This window comes from Camelus bactrianus, chromosome 4 (genome assembly GCF_048773025.1).
Source record: "Camelus bactrianus isolate YW-2024 breed Bactrian camel chromosome 4, ASM4877302v1, whole genome shotgun sequence".
NCBI classification, from domain to species: domain Eukaryota; kingdom Metazoa; phylum Chordata; class Mammalia; order Artiodactyla; family Camelidae; genus Camelus; species Camelus bactrianus.
Window position 1 is genome coordinate 13,796,221 of NC_133542.1, and position 16,380 is coordinate 13,812,600.

At 33.3% G+C, this 16,380-nt stretch overlaps 1 protein-coding gene across 7 annotated transcripts in view; it reads right to left on the reverse strand.

The window, feature by feature from the left end:
- IFT74 (intraflagellar transport 74) overlaps positions 1 to 16,380 on the reverse strand; it is a 65,988-nt gene that overhangs the window by 16,756 nt on the left and 32,852 nt on the right. For all 7 annotated transcript variants that reach the window (XM_045518757.2, XM_045518756.2, XM_045518759.2 and 4 more), the window contains 3 exons: positions 13,517 to 13,660; positions 12,156 to 12,196; positions 9,892 to 9,971 (listed from right to left, as the gene is read on the reverse strand). In XM_045518757.2, coding sequence (XP_045374713.1) covers positions 9,892 to 9,971; positions 12,156 to 12,196; positions 13,517 to 13,660 — 265 coding nt within the window. The remainder of the gene's footprint in view (positions 1 to 9,891; positions 9,972 to 12,155; positions 12,197 to 13,516; positions 13,661 to 16,380) is intronic.

Sequence of the window (16,380 nt, forward strand, 5' to 3'; positions counted from 1 at the left end):
TTTGTATCCTAGGCTTTACAGGAATTTAATTACCATCTTATCTTTCCTCTTTTAAACTTAAGAGAATTCCCTACATAGGCTGTTTGCAGTTCCCCATCTTGCTATTAGACCCCAAGACACTGCAATGAGGTTTCTCCTCCTGCCATTCCAATGAAATTGTTCGCAGTAAGATTATCAAATCCAAGGGGCAGTTTCCAGTTATCTTACTCTGCAATATTTGACACTATTGATACATCCTTCCTTCTTTCAATTTTTTTTCCTTACATTGTTTGTTGTTTGGGGGGTGGAGTTTTTCTGGTTTTTCTTACTCTCAGATCATTTCTTCTCTGTCTTCTTGGCTTCTTCATGGCTTTCTTGGCTTTCTCTTGCTTCATTTAAATTCTGGATTCTGTTTACTTGACTTCTAATGCTACATTACATTCAAGGTAACCCCACTCATTCTTTAAGAACTCTCAAATTTGATCTTTTTCCTAATTTTCAGATTGCTTAATGCAATTGCTTACTAGATATATTCATGTGGATATGTTTCAGGACATCCTAATATGCAGTATATCCATAATTAAACTCTTCTCCCTCAAAGTCTGCACCCCTCTGTATTCCCTCTTATGTTTGAAAGCACTTCACCATACACTTATCCAAGTCAGAAACCTGGGAGATTCATCCCTCCTGCTCCCCTCAAATTCATGTTCTCAGTTGCCATTAGATTGAGCTGGAAGATGTGTCTGGTCAATGTCTCCAGCTACACAGCTGGTCAGCTGGATTAGATAGGACAGAGCTCCTATATATCTTGGCAGATTCTCAAGCTTTACAAAACCTCCTCCCATACCACTGTTCTTAAAAAGAAAAGAGATCAGGGCCCTAGTGAACTCCTCTATATTGTGATTTCTCAGTTGGTGGATTCATATCTGAGCCTCCCATGAGACGCAATGCACAGATGTGGGCAGTCCTAAAGTAGGGTAAAATATAGGGCTTGTTACCAATTCTATCCTTAGATTTACTATCATAGGAGAGCACAAGATCATAGATGGGAGAAGCTAATCAGCTATCACACTGAAGGTGCAAAGCAGGCCAGCAAAAGGGCCTAATGTAGAAAAATTAAAAATGAGGAGACCAAAAGAAAGGGGAAAGGACACACTTGTCAAATAAGTGTAACTTTAGAGCTATCCTCAAGCTCTGAGTGTCTGATATGATCATAGTTCTACATAACTTATTTCTTCCAAATTTACTGATGACTATATGCCGGATACTATAATAGGTGCTAGGGATATCAAAATAAACAAGGCAGTTACCACTATATCCCAGAAGGGCTTCTAGTCTATTAGGTGCACAAAAGCAAAAGTTACAATGCAACATAAGTACTGAAACTGAGTTATATATAAAGTACTATGGTAACTAGATGGGTGAAGAGTTCAGGAGGTTTTTACATAGAAGGTATCATATCAGCAAGGCACTTTAATAGGTAATGTAGAAATTCTAGAGATAAATAAGGTATTTTTCTTCAAGAAACTTATACTCTAGTAAGACAAGTATCCCAACTTTTCCACTATAAATTTAGGCCTTTTTTCCCCTCACAGGGAGGAAAGAAGAAATGAGTATGGATTGTTGTTACAAAAGATTTGGGATAGTATAGAAAGGACACCATTGCTTTTTGATATTCTCTGCTATAGCCAGCCAGTGAAGTAAGGGAGATACGCTCTTTTTGCAGCACTAAAGGGCTGAGCACCACCACAATCACCTTTGTCCTCACTGTCAATAAGGTCATCTGACTCTTCTGCCTCTCTATCATAAAATGTTCTCTTGAATCAGGGCTTACAGACCAATCGCGATTTTTCTACTCTGAGAAGCAGTTCTGAACCCTGGAGAAGATCTGATCACCATTTTTCAGAAAGGCAACTATCCCAATCTTCTCTCCTGATCAGTATACAAGGTATGTGCTAGTGACTCTCCTGGCCTCAAGGCTCCCAATTCAGCAGGCCTACTGACTTTAGAGGTGAAAGGGCAGCAGAAAGCAAATCAAATTAGAGAGGTGGAACAAGAATAAACCTTGAAGGACTTGCGCACATCCAGATTCTTTCTTTTCTAGCACTTGGGGTCCTTCTGAGTCAAGCTCAATCTCCTGGTTCCTTCAAGTGTTCCTTCTGTGGCATGGTTTCAGTCTCTTTACCATTCTGTTCATTTCACTCTCATTGAGTTCCAGTTTTTCTTTATTCCTTTTAAAGTATGATGCCAAGAAACTTAGGATTCCAAGCAGACTATCACTTCCCATAGTCTCTATATTCATGTTTTGGTAATGCAGTCTAGGATTCCAGCTGTTGTGATTTTATCACATGAATTCACACTGAGCTGCTATCCAAACCTCCTATAACATTTTCACATATTTTAGTAACCTACGGCACTTTCTCCTCCCCGACTCCTACTTCAATTTTAATTAGTTTCAAACTCCTATTAAAGTCCATCCTCTTACACTCAGTCTCTCTCTCACCTACATTTTGCATATCACTATAGCAGTAAGTAAAAAACTAGTACATCAAATAGTATTAAACTGGTATGTTAAAATGAATATGTGTAACTTTAATGTTTTAAACTAACTTTTAGCTTCAAGCTTCATCCAATTTATTGAACACACATTCTCTACAAAATGTTTTAAATTTTGGCAGGAAAATTTCTTTACAGTTATTCAAACAAGTTCTGATAATTCTAAGTCTACATACTAGAGGCATTTAAAATGTACAATAAAAATTCTCTAAATATGTAAAAGTTAAAATATTGCTTAAAGCCTCACCGTTTCTAAAGAAAAGAAAAAGAACTATGAAGAAGTTTGTTTCAACAGAGTTATAATCAACAAAATCAGATGGTATAAGGAGTAATCTTTGGCATGTATTAAACACAATGTAAGTTCTTAATTATTTCCTAAAGCAGTAGTTATCAAACTTTAGCATGCATCAGAATCATCAGGAGAGTATGTCAAAACACAAATTGCTAAGACCTGTTCCCAAGGTTTTATGTTCAATAGGTCTAGGGTAGAGTCCAAGAAGTTTTATTTCTAACAAGTTTCAGATGGTTTTGATGCACCCGGTCTGAAGATAATACCACCATCCTAGTGAAATATATAAAAAATAGTTTAACCAATCTCCAAATTAAACAATAAACGGTGATTCATTTTTCTCCATAAAATATATATTCAGAAAGTACAGAATAGCAACATATACATGCCATTTGAAATCTCAGATACCAAAAGATAAACCACTATGAAACTGACTACATTATCATGTACATCCTAGGGAAAATACTGATGAGGAAGTACTTTCAAATGTTTTAGGAAAATCTCCATGAAACTTATTCAAATTTCAGTTTATAAATTAATATCATTAGTAACAGCCAACAACTAACATCTACATGCAGTTTTTATTTATTTGTTTGTTTGTTTATTTATTTATTTATATTTATTTAGGAGGGGAGGTAATTAGGCTTACTAATTAATTAATTTATTTAATGGAGGTACTTGGGATGGAACCCAAGACCTTGTGCATGCTAAGCACACGCACTACTACTGAGCTGTACCCTCCCCTTCTTATGTGCAATTTTTAAATAGCATGCTACTCTGAGTCACACACACACACACGCTCCATTCATCTAATCCTCACAGCAACCCTAAGAGGAAGATAGGTACTGTTATTATCTCCCCTTTAAAGACGAGGAAAGTAAGCTACAGAAAGATGAAGAAGCATGTCTAAGGTTAGCCAGTAGAATAGCACAGGCCAGATCTGAATCCTGGCATTTGGGTTGCAGAACCTGTGCTCTAAAACAAAACTATTTTGTCTTTATAAATTCTATTTAATCTGTCATAAAGAATAAAAGCTTCTAACTCAGGCCTTGAAACTCTGAGTAGGAAGAAGTATCCTAAGAGAAACCAAAGAAAAGTGTTATATTTTATGTTTTTACTATTCTTGAAAGCAGCATATAAATTAAGGAGTAAATTGCAATGAATTCATTCAATTTAAGACAGTAACCCAATGATCCTGTAGCATTTTGCATATACCTCAATTATGATATATAGTTATGACATTGTAGCTGTTATTTCAATGTCTGTAATACATTCTATTAATAATTACATGACAGTTGGTTTTATATTCTAATCAATCTTTAGGAAGATGCCATACTCTAAAATTGAAGGATAATTTGTAGTGAGTAATAATGCCCCAAAATATTTTCTGGGGAGATACGTGACTGTACTTTGTTAACTGCGTTACTCAAGCCCAGTTTGAGTATGCAGATGTCTAGAAAATTAGCCCCATCTTGTGGATCATGGTAGTATGACAAATTCAGGCCTTTGAGAATAGTGACATGTCAGAGAAGTGTATTATCTTGACTGACAAAAACTAAGAAATTTTTGGTAACTAGCACTGGTGAGAAAGCACTTTCACATACTGCTGCTGGTTGTATAAAATGGTACGTTTTCTGGAAATAAATTTTCAAAAATAATCAGAATTGTATATATAAGAACACTCTATTAAAAATTTCACTTCTAGAAATTTAGCCTATAGAAATATACAATTAACACACATGTATTTATCAAGGTTATTTACTGCAGCATTGTTCTTGATAATGAAAAATTAGAAACAATCTACTGTCAATGTGGATATAGCTAATACTATTTAACAACAATATCAACATGACTATAGTTAAAGTGTTGTAAGTACTTAAATACGTGCCAGGCACCATTCTTAGTGTGGCTTTAGAGCCCTGACATTGATCACTATGCTATACTTCTTAGAATGAAGTATAGATCCTCATATGGAAGAATGTTTATTATATATAGTTAAACGAAAAGACTCAAGCTCAGAAGAACTATATAGTATCAATCAATTAATAAGTATATATAAGCTATTATAGAAAAAAGTCTAAAAGGTTATAAATACCAAACTGTAAACAATGATAACCTCTGAAGAATGGGATAAGTATGAGGAGAAAGGAGATGAGTTTTTACTCCATACATTTTTGTATCGCTTGAATTTTTCACATTAAGTACATACCGGATTTATCTACAAAAAGTACACAACTTTTAACAATAAATTAATTGGAGTCTTCAAAATAACTTTAACTAGTGTAAGGAAAATTTTTAAAAAGCAAAAAGGTATAACGTCCTAGATGCTGAGGCTAATTGCACAGTTAATGAAAACATACGAGAATGGTCATTTGAGGCAACACGTGTGCACGCACGCACGCACACACACACACACACACACACACACACAGACATACCCCCAACAAACCCATAAAATAAAGTATATTCAAGGTGATTAGAACTCTTTAGAAATTCTGGGTAGGTAAGTCTATACCTGGTAATTTTTTGATAAAGATGGCAGGTTAAACATGCATATCTAATTCGAACTGCCCCCAACCTGAAACTCCACTAAAATTATAGTAAAAAGAATTTTTAAAGGTCAAACTCCCAGAAATGAGGAAAATAGGAGAGAAAACAATAGCAATAACGTTTTGGAAGCTGGAAGCAGACGGACAAGTGATAACTAATTTAGCAGACTTCAGAAAGCCTAAACCTAAGCCATGATCGGTAAAGTAAGAGTTAACCCAATTTCAAAAACCTCAGGAATTCTGCATAGATTACTAATTTTGTGTTCCTACACCATGAAAGGTTTTGTCATGTCTTAAAATAGTAACACTGTCTTTTCAGAATTTCATGTAAGACAGTGAAGAGTAACGTAGGAGCCTGTTTTGACTTAAGTGAACCAAGAAACACTATTTTGAGGGAACTTCAATGTGAAACATACAAATCCTCAAGTATTAATTTGTGGTTAGAATAAATATTTTCTTAGTCAACAATTGTTTTTTCAAAAACCAATTACTCAGCTATACGTTAGAGGTAAATCTTGAAGTAAAAGGATCTTCATTAAAAATGATATCCTATATTGAATGAGAATATAGGCTACTATTATCTATTTTTTGTTGCCTTCTTTACCCAGAGCAACAACGCTTTTTCCATGACTTTCTCTTTCTCATTCCGAAGGAGCATCTTAAAAAGGAACAATTAAGTAGATATTTAATGGTTGGCACTTCAGCTAAGAAAGGAGAAATAAGGATGAATTTCAGGAGAAATAAGGCTTTTCTGAAAAGTAGCACGGCATTTGCCAACAACGCTCTGCTTTAATAATGATAGAGTTTGTAGCCAAATTCTAACCATACATCAACTTTCAATAGGAATATTTCTCATTGCTTCTAGTTAGTAAAAATAATAACAATTCCTTCTCTGCTAATATATAGGACAGTACACTTACTTAAACCTAAATATTTTTAGAACCCATATAACAAAATTATCTGATCCATCAATAAAGCAAAAACACCGTATGGGTGAAATTTAGCAAATATTTAACATAACAAAATTAATTCCCCCAGCAGTTTAAAAAAAGTAGTATCTTATTAGAATGAAAATTTTCTTTTATGAGATTATTTTAAACAATTATTTACAAAGGCTAAATAAAGATTTGAGAGCAAAGCTGCCTATCTAGAATTGGTCAAAAGTCTAAGTGTATTATGAGGATTTTTTCTGCTTTACCCAGATTGGCAAAGAAACTGATAACTCAGCATCTGGGAATAATAAAGATTTTTGCAGAATAGTCAAATAACTGTTAGCTGATTTTATTTAGTTAACTTTGAGACAATGTAACCTTTAGCAAATTATAACTTTAAGGACTTAAAAAATGCATAAATATGATGCACTTGAGGAACTTGTTGGTTTACAGGGCCACCATTAATACCTAGCAGAAAACATAACTGTACCTAAACCATTATCTAAGGACATCTTTAAATTTAAAATGAACTGTGCAAATTTCTAAAAAGTTTATTTAAACTGCAAGGTTGGAACAAGTACTAACAAAGACAGACATGTACAAACATCATTTATGGTTTATATGCTGTCTTAACTAGAACCCCTACAAAGCAAAAGGTAGCCTAACTGGATTATACACAGGTGCCATAAATGGAAGAAATTAATAAAATAGGCCAGAGGGAATAAAGCTGAGGGCAGAGTATGGACCAGAAAGTCAAAGTAACTTGATTATCCTCCACATCTTAAGGAGCAGATTATCCACAATCTTGAGTCAAGGGATAGCTGAGAATGCAGATACAGACAAGAATCTACCTCTTTATTGAAAATCATAAATCTAAGGTAGGAATCCCCAAGAAAGTAATAAAACTGTTGCTAACCAATTAAGCTCTCTCTGGATAGGAGTGCATTTGTATAACCTAAGAACTAGAGGGCCCAAAGAAGTGACTAGAGTTTAACTCCCACTTTTAGTTCATTCTACAAATCTGACTATTTAGTTCATTTCTCAAACATTTGTTGAATGTTTATTTTCCCAGGAACCCGTGTTGATGAAAGAGGTTACCAAAGTGAGTAAGACACAGTCCTAGTCCTTGAGGATGTTATACTCTAAGGGAAAGACAAATATCTAAGTAGACAGTGGTAGCGTAATGTGGCCAATGCAGTGATACAGTTATGCAGTGTGTTCTGATAACAGATGGGATCACTCACTTAGCCCAGCCCATAAATAGGTCAGGGAGGGAAGTCAGGGTTATTATGTTGGATATGAAAGGACACCTGAGCTAGATCTTAGAAGATGAGAAGTTAGTAAGGTAAATAACAGGGAAAAGAACATTCAATATAAGGGAACAACTAACAGGAGCGAAGAACTGTGCATGAAACAGATTGATGTAAGGGGTGAGGAGTGAGGTATCACAAGTATTAATGTAAGAATAGAGATGATGAGGGGAGCAGAGGAGGCTTATGAAACACAGATTATGGAGGGACTATAATGCCATACAAAGATTCTTGAACTTTATTTGGCAGGTCATGGGAAAGCACTATTAAGTAGGAGAATGACACAAGGTCACATTCCATACAAGTTACTCTGGCAACACTGTGGTGGCTGAATCTGAGAGGGAGCAAGACTGGAGGTGAGGAGACCAGTTAGGAGGCTACTGCAATAGTTCAGGCAAGAAATAATGAGGTCCTGAACTAACAAGTAACCTTCTAACAAGTAACCTTTTAACAAACCCTCTATGCTGTTGAACCAATAATCCAGGATGATCACAGTGTAGCAGAAGAACAAAAAATTAACACACTGATATATATATATATATGAACATATAAATACATAATATTCATATATCACATATATTTTATATGTACATATATAAACACTTTTGCTACTATTACAGTACTACATTACCAATTGTCTCTTTCTATGTTAATCAAAATAGGACAAAGAATGTTAGAAAACAGGAAAATGGAAGCCACAATTCAAAGCATTCTATTTTCTTAAAATTAGTAATTAATAATAAAGTAAGAAACTGTTACCCCAAAATGAGTTATTTTACTGAAAAAATAAATATAATCTTGCTAGAAATTTAAGTTTAGAAAGAGATTATTTAGAATGTATCCATAAAGCATCTGAAATCAAGAACATTATCAGATGTATCAGAATAATTTATTAATAAAGAAAATCTATAATACAGATCTACATAAATTAAAATAAAAAAAATAATTTAATAAAGAAAATAACATGAACTTAGTCTCAGCAATTTATTGTGAATCTACCTTGCCATATATACCATTTAACATTCATAAATCTTAGTGAAGTAGAACCATTTTATTCATTTTGAAGATGAGAAAACAAAAGCCCAGATAATAACTGGGACTGAAAGTTTGTCTACCTTTAGATGTCTTATTTACATATAGCCACATGTAAATAAAACTGTAAGCATTTCACAAGAATATTTTTATTTCACAAATGCAGCATTTTCTATAAGAAAGCCAAGATTAGGCTTGTGCAATAGAACTAAGACTTTGGGGCCAAAGACAATTTGGTTTATAACTAGACTTTACCCCTTACTAGCTGTGGGAATTTGAGTAACTTCTCTGAGCTTCAACAAGTAAAAATGAGGTTACAGGCTTCAAAGGGTTCCTGCAAAGATCACAAAGTGCCCAGTCCAGATAAGTAACCAATTAATAGTAGCTAATGCTATTATTCATAAATGAAGAAAAAGTACAAATAAAACTAATACACTGCATTAAAACTGAAGTAAAAAATTAGTTTAGGAAAAGAACACCCCTTTTCCCTGCTACGAATGTTTCTTTAGCCATAATAATTATATATTGACAATATCATACTTAACTCAACTCTTGATAATCCAGGAGCATATTAACTGGTCTGCAGTTAATATGTGATTAAAGTACCATAGGAACCTACCTTTCTCTCCCCTATTAGAGAGAAAACAGTTAGGAAACTGTAATGCCCAAACTCTTCCCCCAACCACACACACACTATAGCTCCCAAATCCCCACCACAGCATTTCCACTCGTTTGTACCCCAGGCTTCCCCAAATGCTCTGATCCCCACCTGGGCTCTTCAAATCCCACTGCTAGGGAAAGCTGAGAGAGAATCAGAACAATCAGTATTTGCCACTTCATCACTGGACTCTCTAGGAATAAATTCTTTCTGCATTGTTTGTGATATTTGTGACTTGCTCCTCACTCCCCTGCAACTCTATCAGTTACTCCAGTTCATAGTTGACCATTTTGAAGCATAATTTAGAAATATGTGAGCAACTTTAAAATATTTTACTTCATTAAAAAAAGTTTTCTTTGTAAAATGAAATAAATTCATCATATATCCATTTTAAGTTATATCAAGTTTCTAGTTGGCTTAAATAACTCAATATTAATTCTCATGTTTAGTATTATAGCAGTTTAGTATTTTAGTAGTTAAACCTAGTGATATCACAAAGACTTAGTGATATCACAAAGAGGTAAACAGCCCCTGAGGTATACCAAATAAATGCTACTATACATTATAAAAATATCAAAATAATTACCTTGGTGTTCTTCTAAATCCATGTCAAGTTGTCTAATTTCTTCATTAAATTGATTTATTTTTTCTTTTATATCTGTTAACCTGTTGAAATATTATTAAATTAATTTATGACAGATAATTTAGATGTTCAGTAAAAACATTTAATGATGATGTGAGGAAATCTTAAATCTTTTCTAATCTGCATAAACAATATCAAGAAACGATATATCTTATTCTGGGAACAATAGTATAAACTTGAGAGAAAAATCTTTTCTAAATTTTTCTCATGATTCATATTTTGAGTATAAGTATATTTTGAGAATATTAGGTTTCCTGATTTCAAAAGTAGACCCTTCCCCAGCCTTATTTTGAGCTTGGCTTGTGATATTAAGAAAGTAAAAAATCTTTAGCAATCTTATTTTTGTAGGTTTATACAAATTGAACTAAGTTGGTAAATTAGTCTTAGAAAATAAGAGTAAAATTTACCATTAACAGAAGATTATGTGGGTTAAAAATTTAACAAAAGCAGTTGTACTTATTATAAAGCCATAGTAATCAGTATGGTGCTGGAATATATATATAGTAATGGAATAGAACTGTGAGTCTAGAAATAAGACCCTGTATTTATATACAATTGATTTTTGACAAAGGTATCAAAACAATTAAACAGAGAAAGAATATTAAAAATATTTGTTGAAAGAGTATTTGTTGAAAGAATATTTCAGCAAATGGTGCTGAGACAACTGGACATGCACAAGCAAAAGAATAAAACTGGACTCCTACCTCATACCACATACAAAAGTTAAAAAAATGGATCATAGCTCTAAGCATAAGAATTAAACTATAAAACACTTAAATAACAAAAAGTAAGCATAAATCTTCATGACCTTGAATTAGTCATTAGTTTCTTAGATATGACATCAAAAGTACAAGCAACAAAAGAAAAAAATAAACTAGACATCATCAAAATTTAAAACTTTTGTGCTTCAAAGAACATCAAAAAGAAAGTGAAAAGACAATCCACAGAATGGAATAAAAATTTTACAAATCATTTATCTGAGAAGAGACTTGTATTCTGAATATACATAGAACCCTTATAATTCAGTAATAAAACAATAAATAATCCAATTTAAAAATGGGCAAAGAATGTAACTAGACATTTTCCCAAAGAATGTATACATATAATCAATAAGTACAGGAAAAGAGGTTCAACATCATTCATTAGTCATCAGGGAGATGCAAATCAAGACAATAATGAGATACCACTTCACACCCACTATGATGGTTTAATCAGAAACAACAGGTAATAAATATTGATGAGGACATGGAGAAACTGGAAGACTTATACACTGCTGGTGAAAATGTAAAATGGTGCAGCTGCTTTGGAAAATACTCTGGCATTTCCTCAAACAGTTAAATGTAGGGTTACTATAGAAACCAGCAATTCCACTTGTAGATAAATACCTAAGTGAAAATATATGCCCACACAAAAATCTGTACACAAATGTTCATACCAGCATGATCCATCACAACCATAATGAAAACAATCCAAATGTCCATCAATTAATGAATGGATAATATGGTATATCTACATGATGGGATATTAATTGGCAATAAAAAGAAATGAACTACTGATAAATGCTACAAATATATGAACCTTGAAAACATTATGCTAAGTGAAAGAATCCAGCCTCATAGGACCACATATTGTATGCTTTCACTTATATGAAATATCCACGAAAGAAAAAAAATTTACACAACATTGTGGACTGACTATACTTCAATAAAAAATATATATACTAAAAAAAAAAAAAGAAAGAAAGAAAGAAAGAAAGAAATGTCCAGAATAGGCCAATCTATAGAGACATAAAATACATAAAGTAGAGTGGTTACCACCACCTTGGGCTGGGAATGAGAGATGAGAGGGGTGACGGTTAAGAGATATGGGTTCTTATTGGAGTGACTGAACTGTTCTAAAATTGATTGAGGTGGTGGTTGCACAACTCTGTGTATATATTAAAAACCTCTGAATTGAAACCTTTAAATATATGAATTGTATGTTATGTATTGTAATAAAGCTGTTTTTAAAAAGCAATGATACTATATAATGGCTCTTAACATTCAAAGAACTAGTTAAAGCTGTAAATAAAACTGAAAGCTGCATCAATACTGCCAATGTGAACCATAGGAAAAAAAGGCTGTAACAATAAGCATTTCTTATATATTTTCAATGTAATTTAAAAGATGGGAAATGAATGTAAAATGTCCTAGTGTAAATATACTTACTGTCGCTCCATGCTGGCTATTTCCTGATTATCTTCTTTAACCTATAAAGGCATAAAGAGAAAATAGTATTTAAAGAATCACTCATTGGTAAGCTATCTTCCTCTAAGGTATGTTGTACTAAAATGTCAAAACTATTTTCTTTCTTTACACTTATTTCTTAAAATTCAAACTTTGAAGTTAAAAGAAACATCATGAGGGAACTAGTCACAGATTTTTCTTTCTTCTTCAAAGGAAGAGTATTGAATGATATATCCATACCTGTCTACATGGCACCATGAGGATAACACATCTTTAGGCCTAGATCAGTATATCTAGGATTTCTGAGCCTGTCTCCCCACCCCTGCTACACACCACCAACCCACACACAAAGTAGGGTTGCCAGATTTAGCAATCCCTGTTACATTTGATTTTCAGAAAAATAATGAATTACTTTTGGGGTAGGTATATACCATGCAACATTTGGAATATACTTATTATCATCCTTACATACATATTTATTCTAAAAGGTTATTCACTGCTTATCTGAAATTAATCAGTAATGTAATCAGTCATTCTGTATTTTATCTGTCAATCCTATCCCAGGATTGCTGTCTCTTCCCCTGCCTTCAATATCTCTTTCCAAGGAACTTCAGAGATTCCAGATTTTAATACCTTTCTAGAACGATTCTAATACTTAAATAGCTCCTGGGTTGATCTCTTATGTTCTTGTATGCCCATGATTAAATCTAATACCACAAAGGAATTCTATTTGTAGGTTCCTGACTGAAACTGTTCCCAAATATGTAGGCTTCTAAGAATCCTACATTTAGGGTGTCTCAGGATAAACAATAGGCTAAGTTAAAGCCAGCCTTGGGGTAGTAAGAAAGTTACTAAATACATGTGACACAACTTGGTGACATATTGTGATTTCACAGGACATTTTAATTCCATTCACTTTATGGAAGCACTGACAGAAATAGCCACACAAAGTCATCAGCCTTAGGGCACTTCATTTTCTAAACACAAGGCTCAAAACAAATGGAATGAACAGATCTTCAATAAGATTACATAATTATTTACTGACCAATAAGAAGAGTTTCAAGTTTTCCCTATAAGGATCCAAAACATGAAAAAATGGCCAAAATATGTATGAAGACCATATAAATTTAGGATTTAAGTCTAAAAACAGTTTATGTGAGAAATGATTTTTACTTAGATTTTCCTGGTCGAGCAGTTCATACTAATTTAGGTGGAGCTCATTTTTCATTATTTTTTAAGACAATAGCTTACTGGCTTTCTGTTTGATTCATATACCTTAAATAAAACAAACTGATACATTTACCAAATCCTGACATTAAAATACCTTCGTCTATTTTTCCTACCTGCTTAAGTAATCTCTCTCTCTCTTCCATTGGAGATCCCATGCTTTTGTCTTCTGCAATCAGTTGATCTCTATGGGACTCCAACTCATAAAGTTTTTCATGAAGCAATACAGCCTCCTGTTTTACCTGAGAGTGTGCTATTTCCTGAAGAGAATAAAACATTAATTTTAGTATTTTATCAAAAATTATTCAAATAGATTTCAGTTTATAAGACTAAGGAAAAATTTAAACTATCAGCATCTTTAAATAGAGTTATCAAGTATCTATAGTACTCAATAATGCTAGAAAGCACTTCTTTAAACTGGAAGAATAAAAATAAATCCCTATATACTTTCATAAGCTATTTTCAGTCTAAGATTCACAAGAAGACGGTAGCTTTAGTTTATTTTATTTTCTAAATACAAGACCTGAACAAAGATAATGACAGCTCTACTGATGGGAAGATAATAAGGAAAATGTCACAATGGATGTACAACTTTAACCACAAAATCCGATTAAAAGCTGAAAGAACTAATCTCTAAAGGCAAGATATTTTCTCCTAAACAGATCATATATATGCTTTCCTACAGTGTTATGGGTTGAACTATATCCCCTCAAAAAACATATATTGAAGTCCTAATCTCTAGTACCTGTGAATGTGACCTAATGCAGAAATGGGGTCTGTGCAGATTTAATCAAATTAAGATGAGGTCATTAAGGTGCACCTTAATCCAGTTTAACTGCCGTCTTTATAAGAAGAGAAGAGATAAAACCAAGACACACAGAGAAGGCCATTTGATGACATATACAGAGAATGGAGTGATGCAGCTACAAGTCAAGGAATGAATGCCAAGGATTGACAGTCACCACCAGAAGTTAGAAGAGACAAGGAAGGATTCTACCTAGTGTCTCAGAGGGAGCAAGTCTCTGCTGACATCTTGATTTTAGACTTTTAGTTCCCAGAACTATAAGAAAATTTCTGTGGCTTTATAACACCCAGTTTGTGATACTTTATTACAGCAGCACTAGAAAACTAACAGACATGAGAAGTATAGTTAACACATATTCACTACTGTTCGACTGTTTACAAAGAGAAAATAAGGGATGTGATAATTTTAAAAGATAACCTTTTAAAAGAGCTATGGATTTTGGTGGTGGTGGTGGTGATGATGATGACAATGACGATGGAAATGACATTTGAGGCTGTTAATTTATTGAGCACCTGTTCTATGCCAGGCACTGTACTCCATATTCTTAATACACTATCTCAATCACTCAAACCAACTCTACAAGATAGTACTATCGTCTCTGTTTTACAGATGAGAAAACTGAAGATCTAAGATCTAAACAATTTTTCTAAGTTAACAAAAATGAAAGTTAATGATGATATCTGAAACCAGGCCCACAGCATAAACAAGATTTTTAAGAGGGAAGACCTCTTTGTTGCAAGCAAAAGAGAAGGAGAAAGTAAACAAAGAGGAAATGTTTGAAAGTCCATAGGCAAAGGGTCTCATACACAGCTAATGTAATGGATTACCATCAGGTGAAAAACCATGATAATAAAATACTGATAGAAAAAAACGCAGCTATTTTGAGGCATTCCTTTTCATAGTACCTTCACCTTCCCCTTTGCTTAACCACCTACAGACATATTCAAATTGCATCTTGATAACAACAGTTCCTGAAGACTCAAGCTCATGTGGATCCTTCACCTGATTTTTTTCACATCCTTGTGAACTAAATAAGCAATATTCAGCAAAGTAGTAAGCATAAAGCAGATATTCAATAAATATTGTTTGATATTTGACATGTTTTCTTTAAGAGCAAGTGCTTCCTCCAACCAAAAAAGAAAAAACAAACCCACAAAGGAATCTAGCTAAAGTTAAACAGAATTTACAGTTTCTTAATTTGAGAATACTGTATTGTTTTTTAAGTTCATCTAATTTTAGGCATATATATACTGATGCCAAAGAAGAGTGACATTGATACAAACACTAAATCCAAGGTTATGTCTTACACCTCTTTCCGTGGAAACTAAATCTGCCAAAGAAATAAGAGCTGACACTCACCTATACACCCCCCAAAAAGATAGTAAGGAATTCTGAAAGTTGGTTGTATTAATACTGAATGTAGTCTTTATTCCTTGAATCATATTTTTATTACCAGAGATCAAAGAAAATAAAAATTATGTGTATACACATGTAGACAATTGGATATAGAAAATCACCTTAATATTTTTAAGTAAACTATTTTTTCAACAGCATTTCCAAAAGAATGATTACAAAATACTTATGTTTATTTCTTCTGCAAGCTAGATGACAGCAATCTTGTCATTTTACAATTGTTACTAATTCTATCATCATGATATCTACCTGAATACATAGGAGATCAAGAAAGGCAGGTAAGATCTGATGTACAGACAATATCTGAGTTGCTACATAACATAAGCATAAACTACATAAGAAGATAGTTTGCAGGAAAAGAAATACACTGACCAACAAATACGTAGAGAGGTACTCAACTTCTTGCATAAAAAAAAAAAGAAAATTGAAACAAGATAGCATTTTTTTTAACTGTTGAACTAGCAAAAATGGAAAAGGTGTATAATGCATGCTGTTAATGAGTACAGGGGGAAATAGGCACTCTCATACATTGAGTTTAGGAGTACAAAATAGAACAATTTTTTTTGGAAGACAATTTCGCAATGTCACAATGTTTTAAAAGTATGTACCTTTTGACCCAATGCAAGAAATTTATCTTAAGATATACTCATAATAACTTCATAAAATGTATGTTTTTCACTAGAGCATTGTTTTGTAATCCCAAAAAACTATAAACAACCTAGTCATCTACAAGGCTGTACTTTATAGTTATACAATATAATA